Raw genomic sequence first — 20298 nt, 5'->3', positions numbered from 1 at the left:
ATCCATGTGGCTGGCAGTTGATGCTGGCTGTTGGCTGGGAGCTTGGCTGAAGCTGTCAACAGAACACCTGCAAACACATGTCCTCTCTGGCACAGGCTGGTCTCAGGATAGTTGCACTTCTTAGAGGGTGGCTGGGTTTCCCCAGAACTCCCAGTGGGAGTGGCATAACCTAGTCTAATCTAGACCAGAAGTCATATAGCATCACTTCCACCATATTCTATTGGTCAAAGGAAGCCTTTGCCCACAAGATTCCAGGAGTAGAGCATGGATTCCCCTCCCTTGAAGTGTTAAAGAATTTGAGGCCTTAAAAAAAAAAAGCCACCACACACCTATGGTCTGTAGAAGCCTTCTCCTTCTGTCCCAGGCCCTGGGGGTGGGGCTGGGTGAGGCTGTTTGGCTGGTTATGGTTGTTAGGGGAGCAGGAAGTTGTGTGGGATTGGTGAGACCTCCCCACTTTGATACTCCCTTTCCTTCAAATGATGCCTTCTCTTCCCTCCTTCCTTGATTTCATTGAGTTTTAGGCTGAGACTGACCTTTCTGAATAGCTCTTGGAGAATGACTCACTGCAAGGGTAACAGGGGCCCTGGAATGAAGCAGGCGCATGAATGTACTCTAGTTGTAAGAAGAAAGGAAGCTAATATTTAATGAACTCCTATTCTATTCGTTTAGAAAGAATTCTATACTGGATTCCAGCAGGTTTACTACAAGGAGTTCATTTTTCCTTCCCAACGTCTCTGTGAGGAAGGGATTTTATTGTTATCTTCATTTTAGAAAGTGGGGTTTAGAGGGTTCAGGGACTTGCCTCACGTGGCAGGGTTGACAATAGAGCCATGACTCAGACCTAGCTCATGTCCCTGCCTGGGCAAACGTGCAGCGAAAGAAGCTGTCTCCCGTGTCCCTGCCTGGGCAAACGTGCAGCGAAAGAAGCTGTCTCCCATGTCCCCTGCCTGGGCAAACGTGCAGCGAAAGAAGCTGTCTCCCGTGTCCCCTGCCCACATGCCCTTCTCTTCCTCCCTGTCTGCTCCCAGGGCAGGGCCCAAGCTTAACCATTCACCTCCTGTGAGAACTTACTTGTTTGTGCCCCACTCAGGTGCCAATGACTGACGATCTCTGCATCCTCCAATAGGCCACGAAGATTTTGGTCCCCCTCCCATCAATAGGTGAGGTCTGTATGCCCTTCCGTTAACTCTGGGCAGATGCTGTGACACACAGAGTATGGCTGAAGTGATACTGTGCCATTTTCCAGGCCCGGGCCTTAAGAAATTGGCAGCTTCTACCTCCTGTCTCTTGAAATGTTCTCTCTGGGTAACTTGAGCCATCGCATACAAGTCTGGCCACCTGGATGTGAACTGTGCTGTGGAGTCCAGTTGTCTGCGGAGTGCGTGAGCTTAGACTGCCAACCGTTCTCACTGAGATGCCAGTCATTTGAATGAATGTGAGTGAGCCTGCCTTGGGCCCTCTGGACCAGCTTATCTGCTAGTTGAATACCACTGAGCAACCTCAGTTGCCACTAGAAGAGCCACACAGATAAGCCCTGCATGAATTCCTCACCCAAAAAACCACGCGATTTAATAAAAATGTTTTTTTCAAGCTACTAAGCCTTGGAGTAAATTGATACATAACAACATGTTATCTCATTCAATCCATTCATTATACCTATCTTACAGACTCGAAAATTAAAGCTCAAAGGGCTTAAATAACTATCTCTAATTACTCTCTCAGGAAGCAGAAGTCTAGCTGTCATTTGAACTTGAACTTGGGACATCTGACTCTGTAACTCCCTCAAACTCAAGCATTTGTGATACTGCTTCTTAGTGAATTAATGTGTCCTTTAGGGCTGGCATTCCAACCCCAAACATTACCTCCAAATAAAGAAGTGAATTAATTTTCAAAGAGTGATATTTTTAGTACCAAGACATTCCCCTGTTTGAGAGAGAGATTTGGAGATGGTGGGTGGGAAAGGAGGGGCTCCTTTCTCCAAACTCAGGACAGTGGGTGCTGATTTATTTATCTTTGTATATCCATAGGTGGCACAGAGTCTGTTCATGGTGGACACTTAATAAATGATTGTTCAAGAATAAATTAGCCACAAAGGAATAAGAGATGGAGAAACTGGTAAGTGGACTAAGAGCTGGAGCGAGAGGTTGTTATGCCATCTGGTGGCTATTCTTGGAACAACACTTTCTTCTCTGCGGCAGGAAAAGGAAATAGAAGGTTCCTTGGGGCACTTAGGCTGTGTCAGGGATCAGGCAGCCTCATTCTAGACTGGAGTGGGATGCTGTGGGGTGGGGCCTCCCCCAGGAGCCAGAGTTTTTGTTTCTTCCAATGTTTGTGCCCCTTGAGAGTGGACAAAGTGGTGCTTCCCCTACCCCCCAGCTCATTCTGTTCTTCAGAGCTGAGCATTCAGCAGATGCTCAATAAATACTTGAGATTGAACTTTGAGAAAACAAGCAATGTGCAGTCTCATATTTCACCTCTACCCTCTAATGAAGTTTGCGAAAGAGATAGCTACCTTGAAGAGATGGGCCATTCCCTCAGAATTTACACCACGGCCTGCTCCTAGAGAACTCTCCAGCCCCCTGCTGCTCGCTACCTGACTCCCAGGCCTCTGGACACTGGCACCTTCCCACCCCCAGCCCTCCCCACCTCCACCCTGGCAGAACTGACCGGCTTTCTTCCCGGCAGTAAAGCAGGGCAAGAATTTCCCCTATGACATCTTGTACATAGATACCAAACACCATCAGATGGAGCCTCATTCCCCTCACTTGGAGTAACCTGGACAGCGGTGCATTTCTGAGCTGTTACTCTGTGCTCACAGGAGATTAGACGTGTGAACTACTCGGAATCCATAAGGCCTGCTGCCAGTGTATGTGCTATCAACCATTCTGGACAGTTCCTAGGGAAATAAATGCGTGCCCTTCTTCATGCCCCTCAGACTCCTCAAATGGACAGCCAGGCAGCTTCCAGACTCCCACAGCGGTCCTCGCCCACACACACCCCCAATCTGGGCATTCACCCCAAAGCTGTCCTCAGGATCTGTGACCTCCCCCATCCCCTCTCCCTGATCCTGGAGCAGGTCAGAAAGGCAAGAGGCGTTTGGTAAGAACAGACACTTTATTGTACACCATGTGGGGAGCAGAGAGGAAGGAGGGGCTGCAGGGGTGACGGTGCCTCATCCCCTCCCCTGGCTGAGTGCCCTTGACCCAGGGTTCTGACCAGCGTGGGACACATGGACTGGAATCGCTCTGAACTGAAGCCAGAACTGAAAGGGTTGCTGGCCGTGTGTGCTTGGGTCTGTACAAAGCAGTGCCTGTGATGAGAAGGGACTCTGGGCCCTCCTTCTCCACCCCCAGTCACTAGGCTCCAGTGAAGGGGCAGCAGGCCCCACAGGTGGGGGCTCAGGGTGTCAAACGTGTCCCAACCTGTATTCTGGTAGCAAGCGGTGGGGGTAGTGCGGCTGAGAAGAAGGGCAGAGGGCAGCCCCCTGCCTGTAACACTGCAGGCCTGCTCGGTCCCGGGACCATGCAGGCTCTGACCCCTAGCCTCACGTCCTATAGGCTGACTTGAGGGGTCTCTTCCTGGCACTAGGAAAGCAGCAGTCCCACGGACTTATTGCTCAAGGGCAAAAGTCAGTCTGGTGGGCATCAGCCTGTGTGCCCATCCATCCACCCGACATGGGTCTCCCTCAGGCTTCAGGTTGCCTCAGCGGAGAGGGCTCTCTGAGCAAGAAGCTGGTGATGGGGGCTGGAGGCCAGGCAGAGGTGGGACCGGGGACCGGGGACTCCTTCAGGGACACCCCCGGCTCACCCTGCCCCGCCCAGGAGTCTGCTCTGTTCCCGGTGGACACTGCATGGACAGCACCAAAGTGAGCCCCCTGGGAACTCTGTGCAGGAACACAGGGGCCCGGCCCTCTTTGACCGCCTCCTGCTCCCCCAGAGAATTTGGGGCTGGCTCTTACCTGTCAGATGCCCCACTTGCCCTTGACCCCACTGGCCCCGCCCACTCCCAGCTCCCCTGAGAGTGAGCAGAGAGGTGTGTGTGTCAGAAGCACACAGGAGGGGCAGCCGTCTTCTCTGAGCGCTGTCAGGGATGTCTCAAGGACAAACGCCGGACAGAGGCACTCTGAGATGAGGCCCTCTTGGGGCCTCAGCATCTTCAGAAACCCAGCACTTTCCCCGGGGATGAAGAGCTTGTGACGCCAGTGGGCACAGCCAGAAGTCTGGCTGGAAAATAAATGTGCAGACTTCTCCGACCCCTTAAGACCCCTCATTTCCTGTTTCTGGCAAGCCTGATGGTGTGAAGGCAGTAAGTCACCAGCAAGAGGCATATGCTTTTCTCACACCCTTCCCACAAGACTCTACCCTGAGGCCTTGCCCAACACAGCTGAGAGGAGGAGGCAGCATGGTCTTTAGGAACGTGAACACTAGGAGTCATAGATCAGCACCCTACGCACACCCACATATGTGCACACACACACACACACACACACACACACACACCAAGCTCCGGGCCCTATGTCTAACGGCAGAGACACAACAGGATGGGCCCAGCCTACAGCAGCAGCTATAAGCGCTACTAAGCCCACCGGACCAAGCAGACGGCCGCAGCTCAGCCACCCTGTCACAGGCTGGCACGATAGGGCCTGGTCCAGCCACACGCTACAAAATTAAAAATATATCAAATATACAATGAAAATAGATCTGTACAGCACTGAGGATGAAAATAGTCCACCAGCCACAGTATAATATTGGGTTTGTCATTTAACAGCATTTACACCCACATGTACAGATTGAATATACAATAGAAATAGAATATATAGAAGAGTATATATAGTAGTGTCTCTCCTGGGGCCTTGCTTTTCCTGTTGCTATTTCTGCTCGGGATTAGGCACAGGGCCAGGCAGGAGGCGCTGTCAGGTGAAGGGGTGCCTATGGCGGGATGCTGTGCCCCAAAAGCTCATGTCTGTGTGTGGATGTGGACCCCCCTCCCCTCATACACTCAGGAGGGACAGGCGGGGCTGAGAAGGCTGGCAATGGAGCAGGTGCAGGGGAGGGATGAGGAAGAGAGATGGCGAGTGGACCCCAAGTTGGGTGGGGGAAGCCAAGGGACTAAGGGGTGAAGAAGAGGATCTGGGGCTACTGTGCCCCTGCCAGTGCTGAGAGCACTCAGAGGCACAAGAGCGACTCAGGACCCTCTGTGAGGGGCGTCAGGCCAAGCACCATGGCCTGTTTCTGCCGTGCCCACCACAGCTCTCCAAGATGGAGGTCTGCTGTCCCAGCCAGTCTTGCTCCCTCGCTCTGTCCCTTCTCCCCTTCCTTCCATCCATCCATCCTTGCATCCTTTCATCAGTCCATTCATCTCTCTGCACACTTCTGACCTCCGATCAGATCCTAATCCTCTTAACCTACAACCCTATCCTGGGGGCGTGAAGGTAAGCATGGGTGGGGATGCTTCAAGGCTGGGACCCAGGACAGAGTCCCGGCCCTTGCCCTGGGCAGCTTCGGTGTATACCCAGCGCTGCATGCGGCCCTCCCTACCACTGGCCAGGCAGCCTGGGAAAGGTTTCTGAGGTGTCCACACACGCCGTGCACACCGGGTGGCTGTGCTTATCCACGGAGAGTGGCGGTGGCCCAAAGGGGCAGTGAAATTACCACTTTCTCCAGGTGTGAGCCCCTGAACACCAGGGGCCCCTGTTCCAGGAGAGAAGCTGCCACTAGCGAGAAAGTCAGGCCCTGGGTGAGAGGGGAGGGGGTGTGCTTCACAATTGTGCTCCAAATCTGAATTGTGCTGGGAACCATCAGGTGTGCTCTGGAAACCTCTCCTCTCCGAGGGCAGAGACAGAGGCACCGCTCTGGCCTCCAGGACAGGGGTGGGAGGAGGGCAGGCAGGCTCAGCCCTAAGGGAGGTGGGAATGGTTCTGGGGCCAGTCATCGCCCTCTCAGGTGGGTGGGAGCACTCCCCACCCACTCCAGGCAAGGCCGAGGTCCTGGAGGGTCTGTCTTGAGCTGGGTGCTAAGGTGCTAAGGAGCCCCCTCATCTCACCACCTCTGCTGCCGTGGCTCACGCTCAAACCAGCGGAAGCCATCTGCCTCACCAAGCCGAGCCTGGGGATTTCTGCAGACTCCATCCCCAAATCAGAGCCCTGAGTCCTGGCACCTCTGTCCCATCACTAACCTGCAGTTGGGCACCTCTCGGCCAGGACACTCTGCCTAACCCCTCCCAATGACCCTCGCCACAGCCGCCACCTGGCAGCACAGACCTAAGGGGCCCCAAGACCTAAGAACTGCAGGCACCAGCAGGAGAGGGAGGGAGGGATGAACTCGAGAGCAGCCGCTTGGAGACTCCCCTGTGCCAGGAGTCGAGACTTCTGGGTGGTTCCAGCTACTCAGCGGCAATTTGGTAAGACGATCTCAGAAGGTTAGCTGGGGTGGGGGCTTAGCTTGGGGGACAGAGCTTCTCCCAGGCCCCACTCAGATCTAGGGAACACAAGTCGGCTGGGACAGGGGTGGGGGATGAGACAGGGCAGAGCCCCACTCCTTGCGCCGAGGGCCTGGCCTGGCAGGTGAGGCCAGATGGGAACACGTGGGCTGGCTGGGTGTGTGTGTGTGTTGGGGGTGGGGGTGAGGTGGGCAGGGCAGGGCAGTGGTCACAGCTCCGACTCAGGGGTGCCAGCCAGGAGGTAGCCACTTCCATAGCGTCCATTGGGGTTGCCGCTGGTCTCCAAGGGTGATGTACTGCCAGGCCCTAGATAGGAGCGGTGAGTGGGCATGGGGGAGGGCGCCTCGCTGGGCACCTTGCTGAGGATGAAGCGGGTCTCATCGTTCTCCTCCAGGTTGGAGATGTCCTTCATCATGCGGCCCTTCTTGTAGGACACGGAGAGGGTGTTGGAGCCGTCGGAGAGCAGGTGGAAGTGCCGCAGGACAAACACCACAGGGATGGGCAGGACGGCCACGACAATGAGCGTGATCAGGATGGCCATGGCCCAGTTGGGGAAATACAGGTAGCGCTCGGCAGCCTAGGGGTGCACACAGGTGAGCGCTGCTGCCTGCCTCGCTCTGCAGCAGCCTCGCCCTCTCAGACTCCTGCCCACTCCCATCCCTCCCACACTGCCCAGGCACTGGCAGAGTTGGGGTCATCAGGCGCTGACCCTCAGGTCAGCTGGTCCCCTTGGCTAAGGGCTGAGCCTCCCCAGGTCTCATTTTCTATACTTGTGTAAAGTTGGGCTGGTCACAGAGTCATCCACAGAGAAGGGAAGCATGGGTTAGAAAGACTGGACAAGTGCATTCAGCTTTCTGCCTGTTTTCCCGTGTGTGTGATAGCAATAAAACCATCTCTCTCTTTGGGTTGCTGAAAAGGTTACAGATCAGATGTACAGAGCCCCTGGTGGGGCCCAGCACCAAGCAGTCGCCCTGTAAGGGTTTATCTCTATTACCTGTTGTATTAAAGGCCTGGGAAGATGCCACCCCAGATCCCTGGGGTTTTAGGCCCCCACTCTCACCTCCTCCCTGATCCAGGCGCTGTAGCCCGGGGGCGTGACCCCAAGCTGGATGATGCTGGCCGTGGTGAGCACAGCCATGCATAGCGGAGACACGAACTTCCACATGTAGAAATAGAAGCGGTAGGGCTGGAAGCCCAGCATCTCCGTCAGCTCCTGCATGAACCTGCCAGGAGCAGCAGAGAGTCCAGAAGTTGGCACCCCCACTGCACTTGCCCAATGCCCCCAGACTCCTCCTGCAAAGCCGTCACTCACCAGTCCCTTCTGTCCGGGCTCTTCCACTCTTCACATTCAGTACATTAGTCTGTGGCCCTGATGGCCTCTGAAAAGCCTCTGCTAACCTCCTCTAACTTACTCTATGTCACATTACATCTCACCCAGGGAAGGGGTACCGGCCACAGGGCACGCCCTGGGCACCTGGATAGGCTCCACAGGGCTTTCCCGGGCACCCAACCCCACTCACACTGACCTGGCTCTAGACTCCCCCTGCTGGAAGAGAGGCAGAAGTGCCTGTCCCTGGCGAGGCTGCCCTGACTCAGGTTTCTAACCATTGGGCCTATGGGTGGAATTCGGGATACTGGCAGACTATGTACATGAATGACAATTAAAAAATCATCTTTACCTCAGTAACACCTAACTGAAATCTTGTGTTTCTTTCTATTACAAGTGCAAGCAATGACAGCAGTATTATCAGTACCCATGAGGCTGTAAGGAATTGATTAAATCACAGATATTTTATCACATTACAATTGAGAGACCTACAAATGTCATTTATGCTCATCACTACTTAGAAATTACCATTGTTATTAGACCCATAGCTAGATCTTGTAACTTAATGCAGTAAGAATAAAGCACACGTGTATTATTGCTATATCACAGATTTAAAACATTATTCCGCTAATATTCAGGATAAATTCTAGGGCTTCCCTGGTGGCTCAGTGGTTAAGAATCCGCCTGCCAATCCAGGAGACACGAGTTCGGTCCCTGGTCCGGGAAGATCCTGCATGCCTCAGGGCAACTAAGCCCGTGCTGCACAGCCAGTGAGCCTGTGGCCTAGAGCCTGAGAACCACAGCCACTGAGCCCGCGTGCCTTGAGCCCATGCCTGCAGCAGCAGAAGCCACTGCAACGGGAAGCCCCTGCACCGCAACCAGAGAGCAGTCCCCACTCCCGCCCAGCGGCCTGGGGCAGTGTCCTCTCTCGGAGACTTGGTTTCCCTAAGTGATCTGTAGGGGGCCACTTTCTGGCTAACATTCTGACTGTGACCTCCTGCCTAAATCACAAGCAGCCCTGGAAACACAGCACTCTCTGGGGAGTCATGAGGCGATGGACCTCTCCTCCTGTTCCCTACCTCTCCCCACACACCCCCACCCCTTACTTCTTGGTCCCATAGATCCAGGCCACCGCGACATTCTCGAGGATGACGATGACGGTGAGCGGCAGGGTGGCCGAGTAGTCATCAAACATGGTGACGAAATAGTTTCCGGAGCGCTGGACGAACAACAGCCCCACGAAGAATGCAAAGACACAGCAGCCCACTACAGAGAGCCGGGAGGCCAGGGTGGGGGCAAAGGTGCAGGGTGGGTGGGGCCTGGGGTGTCTTCAGGGCCCCCAGGTTCCTCCCATCCCAGCCCTCCCCCCAGCAGGCCTGCAGCTCACCCTCCAGAAGGCCCAGCCCTGCATGGAGTGGGGCAGGGGTCCAGATGCCCAGGTTCTGAGCTCCCACTCTACTAGGTGGGGAGCATTCTGGAGCTGGGAGTATCAGGATGAAACAGGGTACAGGGTTGGCAAGGAGGGAGGCCATCCTGCCCAGACACCTCAGCAGGCCCTTGGGGAGAGGGGCAAGTGAACCAAGAAAGAGGCCTATCTCCCAGCCCAGGTTTGGCACAGATTCCCAAATAGCCTTCTCCCTTCTGGCTCTGAAGTGCTCTTTTTGGGGTGGTTCCAGATGCGTCCCGGGTTGGGTAGGAGTAGGGAAGCTTTCTAAGTATGGAGTCATGAATAACCCAGTAGGAACCCAATCTTCCTAAAGTCAAAGCTACCACCTGATCGCTTCCCCCGCCCTCCCGGGGCAGCCCACAAGGCCAGTGGGGACCGCTGGGAGGAGTTACCTGTGAACATCTCCTTGGGCACCTTGAAAGTGTCGATAATGGGCGTGGTGATGCCTGCCATGGTGCCGATCATACTGCCCAGGCCCAGGTTGATGAGCATCAGGAAGAACATGACAGACCAGAATGGGGAGGCAGGGAAGTGCGTCATGGCCTCGGTGAAAGCGATGAAGGCCAGGCCTGTGCCCTGCACAGACTGAGGGTGGGGGCAGAGGGTGGGGCTCAGTGGGGGCCATGCCCACCTTGGAGCCTCCTGCTTCCTTCTCTCTGCCCTTGGAGCTTTAGGAATCACTGTTCCCTCTTTCCCAGTGATCCTGCCCCTACCTAAATTCTCTTGTTTCTGGCCAGTGGGTCTCAAACTTGAGACTGGCATCAGAATATACCCCAGGGAGTAAAACACTAATTCAGGACTTCACCTGTGAGACCTGGAATCTATGCATTGTCCAAGGACCCCCAGCGATTCACATGAAGATGCTCTCTTTTAGAGACACAACCAGCTCAAGACTCTCCTCCTCTGAGCAGTGCAGCCATCCCCAGCTCTGAGTTCCAGACCTTACCATAGCGGCCTCAGCCTCTGCTGCCCAGTGGACTCACATTGGAGCCTTTAAAAAACACTGATGCCTGAGTCTCTCCCCAAGGACGATGATCTGCCTGGCTTAGGGACAGAGCTGGATATTAAGGTTCTATAAAGCCCCCAGGGGACTCTGATGGGCAGCCAAGGTGGAGAACCACTGCTGCAATGCTGGGGCCCCTGCCCGTGGGGAGCTGACCACACACTGTCCACTGACATCACTTCTGCACCCTCCTCACAGTGTCAGGGTTTGGTCAGGGAACACCCACTCCAACTGTGTGAGAGCAGTGCTTGTCATTTGGTTGTTATCAAGATTGTATTATATTTAAGAAATCCTACTTCTGTCCAGAGGACCAGGCCCCACCTGTGAGAATGGGGCAGGGTCTCAAGGAAGGGGGCCGTCCTTTATACTGTCAGGGGAAGAAACCAGGGCGGGGGAGCCCAGACAAGGCCTTTTAGCTCTTGATCACATGGGAAGAGGTGAAGGGGACTCAGTCCCTGAGCATTAGCTTGGTGCCAGTAGAATGCAGCTAACTTTTCAACTATTCATGGGGTTCTTGGTGTTTGAACAAACTCCCGGAGATAGTGAAGGACAGGGAAGCCTGGCGTGTTGCAGTCCACGGGTTGCAAAGAGTCAGATGTGACTGAGCAATTGAACAATGACTTTTTAACAAGCAGGGAAAGCTTCACCATCCCTGGTTCCATGGAGAAGGGCAGGGTTGGCAGAGGCTGACAGATGGGAGCTGGTGCAGCCCCCAGTGAGCCCTGGCAAGCGGTGGATCCCAGGACCCCATGGGCACGTCTGTCTCCTGTTACCCCTCCTCACAGAACAGTCACTTTGAAAGTCTCTGGCTGTGCAAACGGGGACAGAAGCAGAGTGTCTAAGCTTGGGCCTGCTTGTCAATGAAGGGCAGCATATCCCTGCCCTCCCCAGGGGCTAAAGGTCATTGTGGCCCTGCGAGTGGGGGAGGGGCAGAAGCATCAAGACTTGAACCTGGCTCTCCAACTTCCTAGCTGTGAGATCTCGAGCAGGCTCCCAACTTAAAGGCTGCTTGCCTGTAAAACAGGAGACGACGTTGACACTCAGCTCTCAGCGCTGTCCTGAGGGCCCGGAGGGACAGGCAGCAAAGGGCAGATGCTAATGTAAACACTCACATTCTGCGTGCCATGTCTAAGGCACAGTTCCCAGGGCATCACACATGGCAGTGATGGGTGCACAGGAAACCCGTTCAAGGAACGGGTGAGCTGTCTGGTTCCCTGTGATTTCCGGGATGTGTGTGTCTGTCTTGTCTTCTTGGTGAGACTCAGCCTACCTCAGGGCAGGGGTTTTGGCCAGTACCTTTCTCTCCGGCACATAGTAGATCCTCGCTTATCAAACCAAAGAATGAGTCCCTGGAGGCTTTCTGCACCCAAGCTCCAGCCACCCATAGCCTGTCTCTGGGCCCTGCACTCCCACATCTGCCTTCCTGCCCGTCCTGGAAGGACAGCCTCCCCCATACCTTATCTAGCTCGTCCTCCAGAAGGCAGGGATCGAGGCCCAGGGCTGAGAAATGGTCCTCCTTCACGGTCTTGATGACCTTGTACATCTCTGCATAGTCCTTGGTGGTGAGGTGGGAGAAGTTGACGTGGGGAGGGATGAGGGCCCGGCTCAGGACATCGTTGTTGAGGTACCCCAGGATTTTCTCAGCATTCCTGCAGCACAAAAGACACAGCAAAGTAAAAACATTTAAAAAAAAAAAAAAAGGTTTTTTAAAAAAGTGAAGGTAAAAAGGCAGGACTGGGCACCATCCAGGGGTACCTCGCAGACACCCAGGAAGGTCACTGAAGACCATGGATACAGACATCTCTGAAGCTGGCCCTGTGGTCCAGGGCTGAGGACAGAGAGCTGCTCTGACCTCCATCCCCCAGCCCCAGTGGAGGGGGGCTCTCCCAGGGGAAGGTGGACTGGAGAAGAGAGGACAGGAGGAGAGGGGCCACCTACTCGACCACACACTTCTCGTTCATGATGTTGGCCTTGAAGCCCAGCACAGCGAACACCACGAGGGTGGCCAGCACCGAGGTGAAGAAGTTGATGAAGGACACCAGGGCAGCATCAAAGTGGCAGTTGTTGTCCTGCTTGTTGTAGCTGGAGAAGGCTATGACGCCCCCGAAGCCCAGCCCCAGAGCGAAGAAGACCTGTGTGGCTGCCTCCCGCCATACCTGGGGGTCCAGCATCTTGTCCAGCTACAGCAGGGGAGGGGCAGCCATGGCAGGGCGAAGAAAAGAGACACAGAGATAACGGCTTTAGCGAATTCCCTGGCAGTCCAGTGATTAGGACTCAGCATCTCCACTGCGGTGGCCTGGTTTCCATTCCTGATCAAGGAACTAAGATCCCACAAGCCACATGAGGCAGCCAACAACAACAAAAAAGAGCTTTATTCACCTGCAGTAGAATTTCCACCACACCCTCTTTCCTCAGCCTCACAGAGGCAGCGTGGCACAGTGGTAAAGAACTGTGGTTGTGTGACCCTGGGCAATTCCCCTAGCCCCCTGAGCCTCAGGTTCCCCACAGGTAAAACGCAGAAATTCAGAATATCAGGAATCTAAAGCATACAATGAACTGGTGAATATTACAAAAAAGAAACAGACTCATAGATACAGAAAACAAAGCAGTGGTTACCAGCGGGGAGAAGGAGGTGGGGGGGGGGCAACACAGGAGCAGGGGATCAAGGGGAACAAACTATTGGGCTTCAAATAAACTGTGAGGATATATTCTACCTCACAGGGAATACAGCCAATGTCTTATAATAACTATAAACGGAGTATAACCTGTAAACATTGTGAGTCACTATATTGTACACCTGTAATTTTAATAATATTGTACGAAAACTATGTGTGTGCACGTGTGTGTGCACGTTTCTGTGCATATGTGTGTGTGCGCTCAGTCATGTCCAACTCTTTGCGACCCCATGGACTATAGCCTGCCAGGCTCCTCTGTCCATGGAATTTTCCAGGCAAGAATACTGGAGCAGGTGGCCATTTCCTCCTCCAGGGGATCTTCCTGACCCAGGATTGATCTCGCATCTCTTGCATCTTCTGCATCGGGAGGCAGATTCTTAACCACTGCACCACCTGGGAAGTCTGTACATCAACTATACTTTAATTAAAAAAAAATTGTATCAACTTCAGATGATTGTTGTGAGACCTAGGTAAGTTAAAATAAATGCTGTGTGCTTAAGTAGTAATTCCAAGTTAATCTTAACTGCCATCACTGCTTACCATGGAGCTATCATTTCAAGGAACATCTTCAAGGCTATCAGCAATGATGTGTAGGGCAAACTCCAGGGAGTGTCATTCGCTTAGACTACAGTGTGAATGGCGCCTCCTGGAGCCATGCAGTATATGGCCTGCACAACAGTACAAGACAAGTAAGAACACCAATATCTCCCTGATACCTCATCCAGCCATGAGAAAGACACCAACTCCTCCCTCTTGCTCACCCAAACTCCCTTTTCCAAAAAAGAAAAAGACCTAAAGTTCATTTGCACATGCCCTGGATCACAGAAGAACCATCCCCTCAGCTCACCCAACTTGAAGCACAGAACTCAGACACTTCTTAGAGAGGGGACCCCTGGCCAGACCCTCCACCTGTCCTCGGATGTGAGAAGAGCCAGGACCTCCACAGCATCTAGAGGGCATGGGGTAACTTCCAAACATTTTCATGTCTGTTTTCCTTATACTGTTTGTTCCTCAAGGCAGGGACTAGGGCCTGGGCCCAGCATAGGATTGTGGAGTCAGACAGACCCAGATCTAAGTCTGACTCCCTCTTGAAACTGTTGTGAAGGCTTAGGCAAATGACAGTGCCTGTTTCATGAGCTTCTGTTTTCTCAGCTGAAAAATGGGAATAATAATAAAGTCTTCCCCCCAAAAGGCCAAAGAATGTTCTACGACACAATTGCACTCATTTCACATGCTACCAAGGTAATGCTCAAAATCCTTCAAGTTAGGCTTTAACAGTACCTAAACCGGGAACTTCCAGATGTACAAGCTGGATTTTAAAAAGGCAGAGGAACCAGAGACCAAATTGCCAACGTCTGTGGGATCATAGAAAAAGCAAGGGGATTCCACAAAAACATCCACTTCTGCTTCATTACTATGCTACAGCTTTTGACTGTGTTGATCACAACAAACTGTGGAAAGTTCTTAGAGATGGGAATAGCAGATCACCTTACCTGTCTCCTGAGAAAAGGGTATGCAGGCCACAAAGCAACAGTGAGAATGAGACATGAAACAACAGACTGGTTCAAAGCTGGGAAAGGAGTCTGTCAAGGCTGTATATTGTCACCTGTTATTTAACTTATATGCAGAGTATGTCATGTGAAATGCCGGGCTGGATGAGTCATAAGTTGGAATCAAGATTGCTGGGAGAAATATCAACAACCTCAGATATGCAGATGATACCACTCTTCTGGCAGAAAGCAGAGAGGAACTAAATAGCCTCTTGATGAGGGTGAAAGAGAAGAGTGAAAAAGCGGGCTTAAAACTCAACATTCATAAAACAAAGATTATGGCATCTGGTCCCATCACTACACTGCAAATAGATGCGGGAAAAGTGGAAACTCAGACACTTTTAAAGAAGTGTCTGTCTTTATTTTCCTGGGCTCCAAAATCACTGTGGACGATGACTGCAGCCATGAAATTAAAACACACTTGCTCCTTGGAAGAAAAGCTATGACAAACCTAGACAGCATGTTAAAAAGCAGAGACATTACTTTGCTGACAAAGGTCCATATAGTCAAAGCTATGATTTTTCCATTAGGCATGTACGGATGTGAGAGTTAGACCATAAAGAAGGCTGAGTGCCAAAGAATTGATGCTTTCAAACTGTGGTGTTAGAGAAGACTCTTGAGAGTCCCTTGGACAGCTAGGAGACCAAACCAGTCAATCTTAAAGAAAATCAAACCTGAATATTCGTTGGAAAGACTGATGCTGACGCTGAAGCTCCAAGCTTCACTTTGGCCACCTGATGTGAAGAGATGACTCAAGGGAAAAGACCCTGATGCTGGGAAAGAATGTAGGCAGGAGGAAAGGGGATGACAGAGGATGAGATGGTTGGATGGCATCACCGACTCAATGGACATGAGTCTGAGCAAACTCCAGGACACAGTGAAGGACAGGGAAGCCTGGCCTGCTGCAGTCCATAGGGCTGCAGAGTTGGACACGACTTAGCGACTGAACAACCCCCTCCCAAAGTGATTGTGGAGACCAAATGTACAGTCTCAAGCAGTGCCTTGTGCACAGGATCCTTTAATCCTGACAAAATGCCTCTGACCAGGTCAGGCCAGGGGTTGGCTTTTGGTTTTTGCAGGTGTTTGGGGGGAATTTTTTTGGTGGAGGGCAAGGAATTGTTATTCATATTTGGAAAGAGTAAACTAAGACCAAAGATGAAATAACTCACTCAAAGTACTGGAGCCAGCCCACTGAGACTCAGGAGTTACTAAATACAGACTGTCCGACACTGGGCAGTGGCATCCTCCCAGCTCCATCTCCTGACACAGCTGGCCTGCAGCTACCCTCCTCTGACCACTTTCCCCTCAGACCTTTGCTGCTGAGGCCGACCAAAGTGACTTCACTCCAGACAGATGAGGAAGGCAAGGAGTGAACTAGAAAATCTGCCTCCCCTGTGGGGACAGCCCCACATGGTCCCAGGCTGGCTGCCCCTTACTGCGTGCCTGTGAAGGAGTCTGCTCCTTGTGTGCACAGTAAAGCGATGGGCTTGGGTTCTTCCAGCTCTGATATTTCAGCCCTAACACTGAGGGCAGAAGCTCAGCATCTCAGCAGCTTCCCAGGCATGTCTGAGCACCAGGAGTCACTCCCCAGCTGAGGAGGTGGTGGCATGCTTGGAGGCTGGCAGAATGATGGGCTCAGGGAGGAGGAGGAGGAAGAGGAAAAGGAGGAAGGTGACAGCAGAGCCTTCTGGCTTCGGGTCCTGTACACAGGTAGAGGCCTAGGAGCACTGCCTGGCTGGCTAGTATTCGAATTCCAGGGAGATTACCGTCTCCCACCCCGTGCAGAAGAGATAAACCCACCTTTGGCCCACCAAGAAAGCCCAAAGTGCAGACCTTAAGGAGCCAAGAGCCCCTTGCATCCTCCCACCCCCTCTCCCTCACTATACTCTCAACAGCTATAACGTGCTGGGGGCTCCCTGTGGATACAACACGCAGCCACTCGCTCACCAAACCCTGCGGACAGGCCTGGTCCACAGCAGGTAAGGTCCCAGCTCTCGTGGAGCTGACGTTCTAGTTGGACAGATGGACATTGGTCAGACAAGCCTATGAACAGATGCTAAGTTCCAGAAGTGACAAGGGCTGAGAAAGCCAGGTACCTAATTCTAGGAGAGAGTGTGATGGGGGAATTGAGTTGAATCAGGTCAGGGAAAGCTTCCAGAGGAAGAAATCTTTTTCTTTAATTTATTTATTTTTGGTTGCACTGGGTCTTCATTGCTGCACTTGGGCTTTCTCGAGTTGCAGCAAGTGGGGGTTTCTCTTTGTAGCAGTGCACAGGCCTTCTCACTGCGGCGGCCTCTCTGGCTGTGAAGCATGGGCTCTATGTGCACAGGTCTCAGTAGCTGCAGCACGCAGGGTCAGTAGCTGTGGCGCATGGCGGCGTGTGCAATCCAACCAGACCAGGGATTGAACACGTGTCTCCTGCATTGGCAGACAGATTCTTACCACTCTGCCACCAGGGAGTCCAGGAAGGGTTGTTTGAGCGGCCCACACTAAAGGGAGGGAAGAGGACTCAGACAGAGGAAACAGCGTGTGCAGAGGCCCTGAGGGGGAAAAGGAAGGACACCCTTTTCACACGGGGTGTGTGGAAGAAGGGAAGTAGAGGAGGCCAGCCTGACTGGAGTGTTGAGGACAGGCCGGAGTGGAACAGGAAAGGCTGGGAGAGTCAGAGGAGCCTGAGCAGACGAGCGTGAGGATCCTGTCTTGATCCTAAAAAAGCACTGAACAGGGAAAGCAGTAAGGGGTGTGAAAGAGGAGGGAAACAGTCAGGCGGGCATTCCTCTAAGAAGCCAGTGAATGCAGCAGACCAGCAAGGAAACACTTTCTGGGGCCCAGGCGGGAGATGAGGGTGGCGCTGTCTGGGGTCAGGGAGGGACAGATGGAGAGACTATGGCGGGAAAACCCGAGCCTGCTTTAGCGATGGGCTGCTGACGGGGGGCGCTGGAGGGAGAGATGCCAGGGTGACGGCCACACCTCTGGCCTGCAGACCCTAGTGGGTGGAGATGGAAACAGTGGACGAGGGGCAGGATTCGATGGGGTTTGAACAGGGGAGGTCCAAACATCCCTTCTAGAAATGTTGAGTTTAATGTGTCCTTAAGATCTCTACAAGGAGATATCAAGCCAGCAGTCAGACAGATGAGTTTGGAGCTTCAAGGGGAGCACAGAGCTGGATGTATGATGTGTGAGAAGCAGATGGACCAGCAAGGACTGCAGCTGAGGCTGTGGGTAGAGCGAGAAGAGGCAAGAGCCGGGGCCAAGTCAAGGTCTGCAAGTTTAAAGCAGGAAGGAGGGGGCTTTCCTGGTCCAGGAGTTAGGAATTACCCGCCAGTGCAGGGGACACGGGTTCAGTCCCTGGTCTGGGAAGATCCCACGTGACACGGGGCAACTAAAGCTGTGTGCCACAGCCACTGAGCCTGTGCTCTGTTACAAGAGAAGCCACCGCTATGAGAAGCCCACGCACCGCAACTCGGGAGTAGCCCCTGCTCACCGCAACTAGTGTAGCCGAAAGAGCAAGCACGGAAGAAGCTCAGACAAGGGAGCGAGAGGAGCAGCAACAGTGGCGGCAGGAGGAAAAGCGGCAGAGGGTCACGGAGGCCGTGGGAAGAGAGCCCACCAGGGAGGAGGGGGACCCGTGCCACGGGGTGAAGGATGCTGCAGCCACGAGAGCACGGGTGAGCTTAGCTGGAGATGTTCAGGGAGTCCTGAGGCCAGAAGACAAGTAGGAATGAGGAGAGTTGAGAAACAGAGGGGAAGAAAAGGTGGACACTCGGTGGGGAAGTTAGGCTAGGAATGAAAGACAGGGCAGTATTGGGGGAAGGCTAAGAAATCACTGGAGGATCGCTTTTAGACTTGTTTCATTTTTGTTTTTAATGCAGTGACTTGACAGCTGATGGAGAGCAGGGGATCTAGAGGAGAGAAGGGGAGCTGTCATCCATAGGAGACGAGGGAAGGAGGACAGCATGGGGCAGCTGTGGATAAGCTTGTATATCCCGTTTCTATCTCTCTCATCTAAGGTAGTTGCTGTCTTGGTGGCCCCTGTTTTTCCTATAAAGCAGGAGGCCAAATCATCTTTTGCGGGTGAGGTGTGCTGGGAAGAGAGGTCAGAAGGTTCAGACAGTGGAAGCGGTTTAAAATGTTTGCCATGGAACCCGGGAGAGAAAGATGGCCAGAGAAACGGCACAGGGTCATCCCACACTGCTGAGGGCCTGCTCTGCTTGCCGGCTCATCTTCTTTACAAAGGTAATACAGACCTGCATCTTCTCATCTAAAAACCTTAAGGCCAGACTGGTTTTGGAAATCAGGCTTTGCTTCTAATTTTATTTTAGAAAGGCAACATGGTGTGTATACCACATAATTGCATGACACCCCCTGTAGGGTTTGGGGCAGCACCCTTAATCAGATACATTTGTATTTCTGAAGCAGAATATGAAAATTCACACCAAGCGAATAAAGACTATAAATAGCCTCACATCTGTTCAGGTCATTTACTGCCAAATGAGTTATGGGAGAAAGAACAAACATTTTTTTCTGTATTTCAGGGCAATTCAGATTTTGGCATTGTGAATAAAGTTTTAGGGACCTATACATGCTCCTAATAGAAATTTGGAGATTATTTTTAAACTAACATAATCATAGTCTCAGTGGGAAGGAGCGTCGGTACCTCCTTTCTCCTGCATGGCTTTTTTTTTTTTTTTTAATGATCCTCTCAGTCTGACTCTTTGCAACCCCATGGACTGTAGTCTGCCAGGCTCCTCCATCCATGGGATTCCTTCAGGCAAGGACACTGGAGTGGGTAGCTACTCCCTTCTCCAGGGGATCCTCCTGACCCAGCGTCTGAACCTGGGTCACAGGCAGATTCTTTACCATCTAAGCCACCAGGGAAGCCCGGTGGGTGGATTACCTACGCTTAGAAGGCATGCCGTCTAAGTTCATGGATGTCAGTCATGACTGTCCTACCAAGCTGCTCGAACCTCAGGCTAGAAGCCTAGACATAGCGGGAGGGCTCTGGGTAGTTCGCAGAGTTCCAACCAGGAAGGAGCGCAAAATGTTGTAAGACAGGACCAGGTGAGACAGACACAGCTCTGGTCACGTCATTTGCATGTTGAAGTCTCTCTGATGGTTCCCCACTATCTGCTGGGGTTTTCTTGGTGGCTCATTGGGTAAAGAATCCACCTGCAATGCAGGAGATGTGGGAGATGAGGGTTCGATCCCTGGATCAGGAAGATCCTCTGGAAGAGGGCATGGCAGCCCGCTCCAGTATTCTAGCCTGAAAAATTCCATGGACAGAGGAGCCTGGCGGGCTACAGTCCATGGAGTCGCAAAGAGCTGGACATGACTGAGCCACTGAGCAGCAGCACCGTCTGCTGGAAAATCTGTCTCCAGCCCATGTTCTGAACGTCCGAACTACTCTCCAAAAGCATCATGACCTTACAGTCTGGTCTTTGCCCAGGTTGTTTCCTCTGCCTGGAATTCCCTTGCCCCTATTCACTTTCTGGTGAACACATACTTATTTCTCAAAACCCAGTACGAATATCACCTGCTCTTTAAGCTTTTCCTGACTGCCTCTGGCAGAGCTAGTCGTGGTCCCTGGGCTCTCACAGCTCTTGTCAACAGCCTCATGACAGGCTTACGTGTCTGTCTTTCCTTTCACACTCTGTGCTGCTTAGGGGTGGAGCACATCTCCTGTTCATCTTTGTGTGAGCAGTGCCTGGCACACGGGAGAGAAGGGAAAAGTGATGGAGGGTAAGAAAGAGACAGACAGAGTCTGACCTGTGTCCTGGAGGTGAGCTGAGCAGGAAGGGCCAGATCAGGGGCTATGACATGCCAGCCCTTTTGTGCTAAGATCCAGTCTTCTAGGACAA

General features: G+C 52.8%; 1 protein-coding gene across 4 annotated transcripts in view; it reads right to left on the bottom strand.

Moving 5' to 3' along the window:
* Nucleotides 3101-20298, bottom strand: part of SLC6A17 (solute carrier family 6 member 17) — a 55541-nt gene continuing 38343 nt past the window's right edge. For 3 of the 4 annotated variants that reach the window (XM_018045889.1, XM_018045888.1, XM_018045890.1), the window contains exons 7-12: nucleotides 12154-12395; nucleotides 11672-11864; nucleotides 9605-9797; nucleotides 8872-9031; nucleotides 7499-7661; nucleotides 6414-7015 (exon numbers count right to left, since the gene is read on the bottom strand). In XM_018045889.1, the coding sequence (XP_017901378.1) occupies nucleotides 6647-7015; nucleotides 7499-7661; nucleotides 8872-9031; nucleotides 9605-9797; nucleotides 11672-11864; nucleotides 12154-12395 (1320 nt within the window). In that variant the 3' untranslated portion in view covers nucleotides 6414-6646. Of the gene's footprint in view, nucleotides 7016-7498; nucleotides 7662-8871; nucleotides 9032-9604; nucleotides 9798-11671; nucleotides 11865-12153; nucleotides 12396-20298 lie in introns of all 4 variants that reach the window. The other variant, XM_018045891.1, reaches the window with a different exon arrangement.

This window comes from Capra hircus, chromosome 3, assembly GCF_001704415.2.
Source record: "Capra hircus breed San Clemente chromosome 3, ASM170441v1, whole genome shotgun sequence".
NCBI classification, from domain to species: Eukaryota; Metazoa; Chordata; class Mammalia; order Artiodactyla; family Bovidae; genus Capra; species Capra hircus.
Note: the sequence above shows the minus strand (reverse complement) of the source record. Positions and strands in the feature narration are given on the sequence as shown.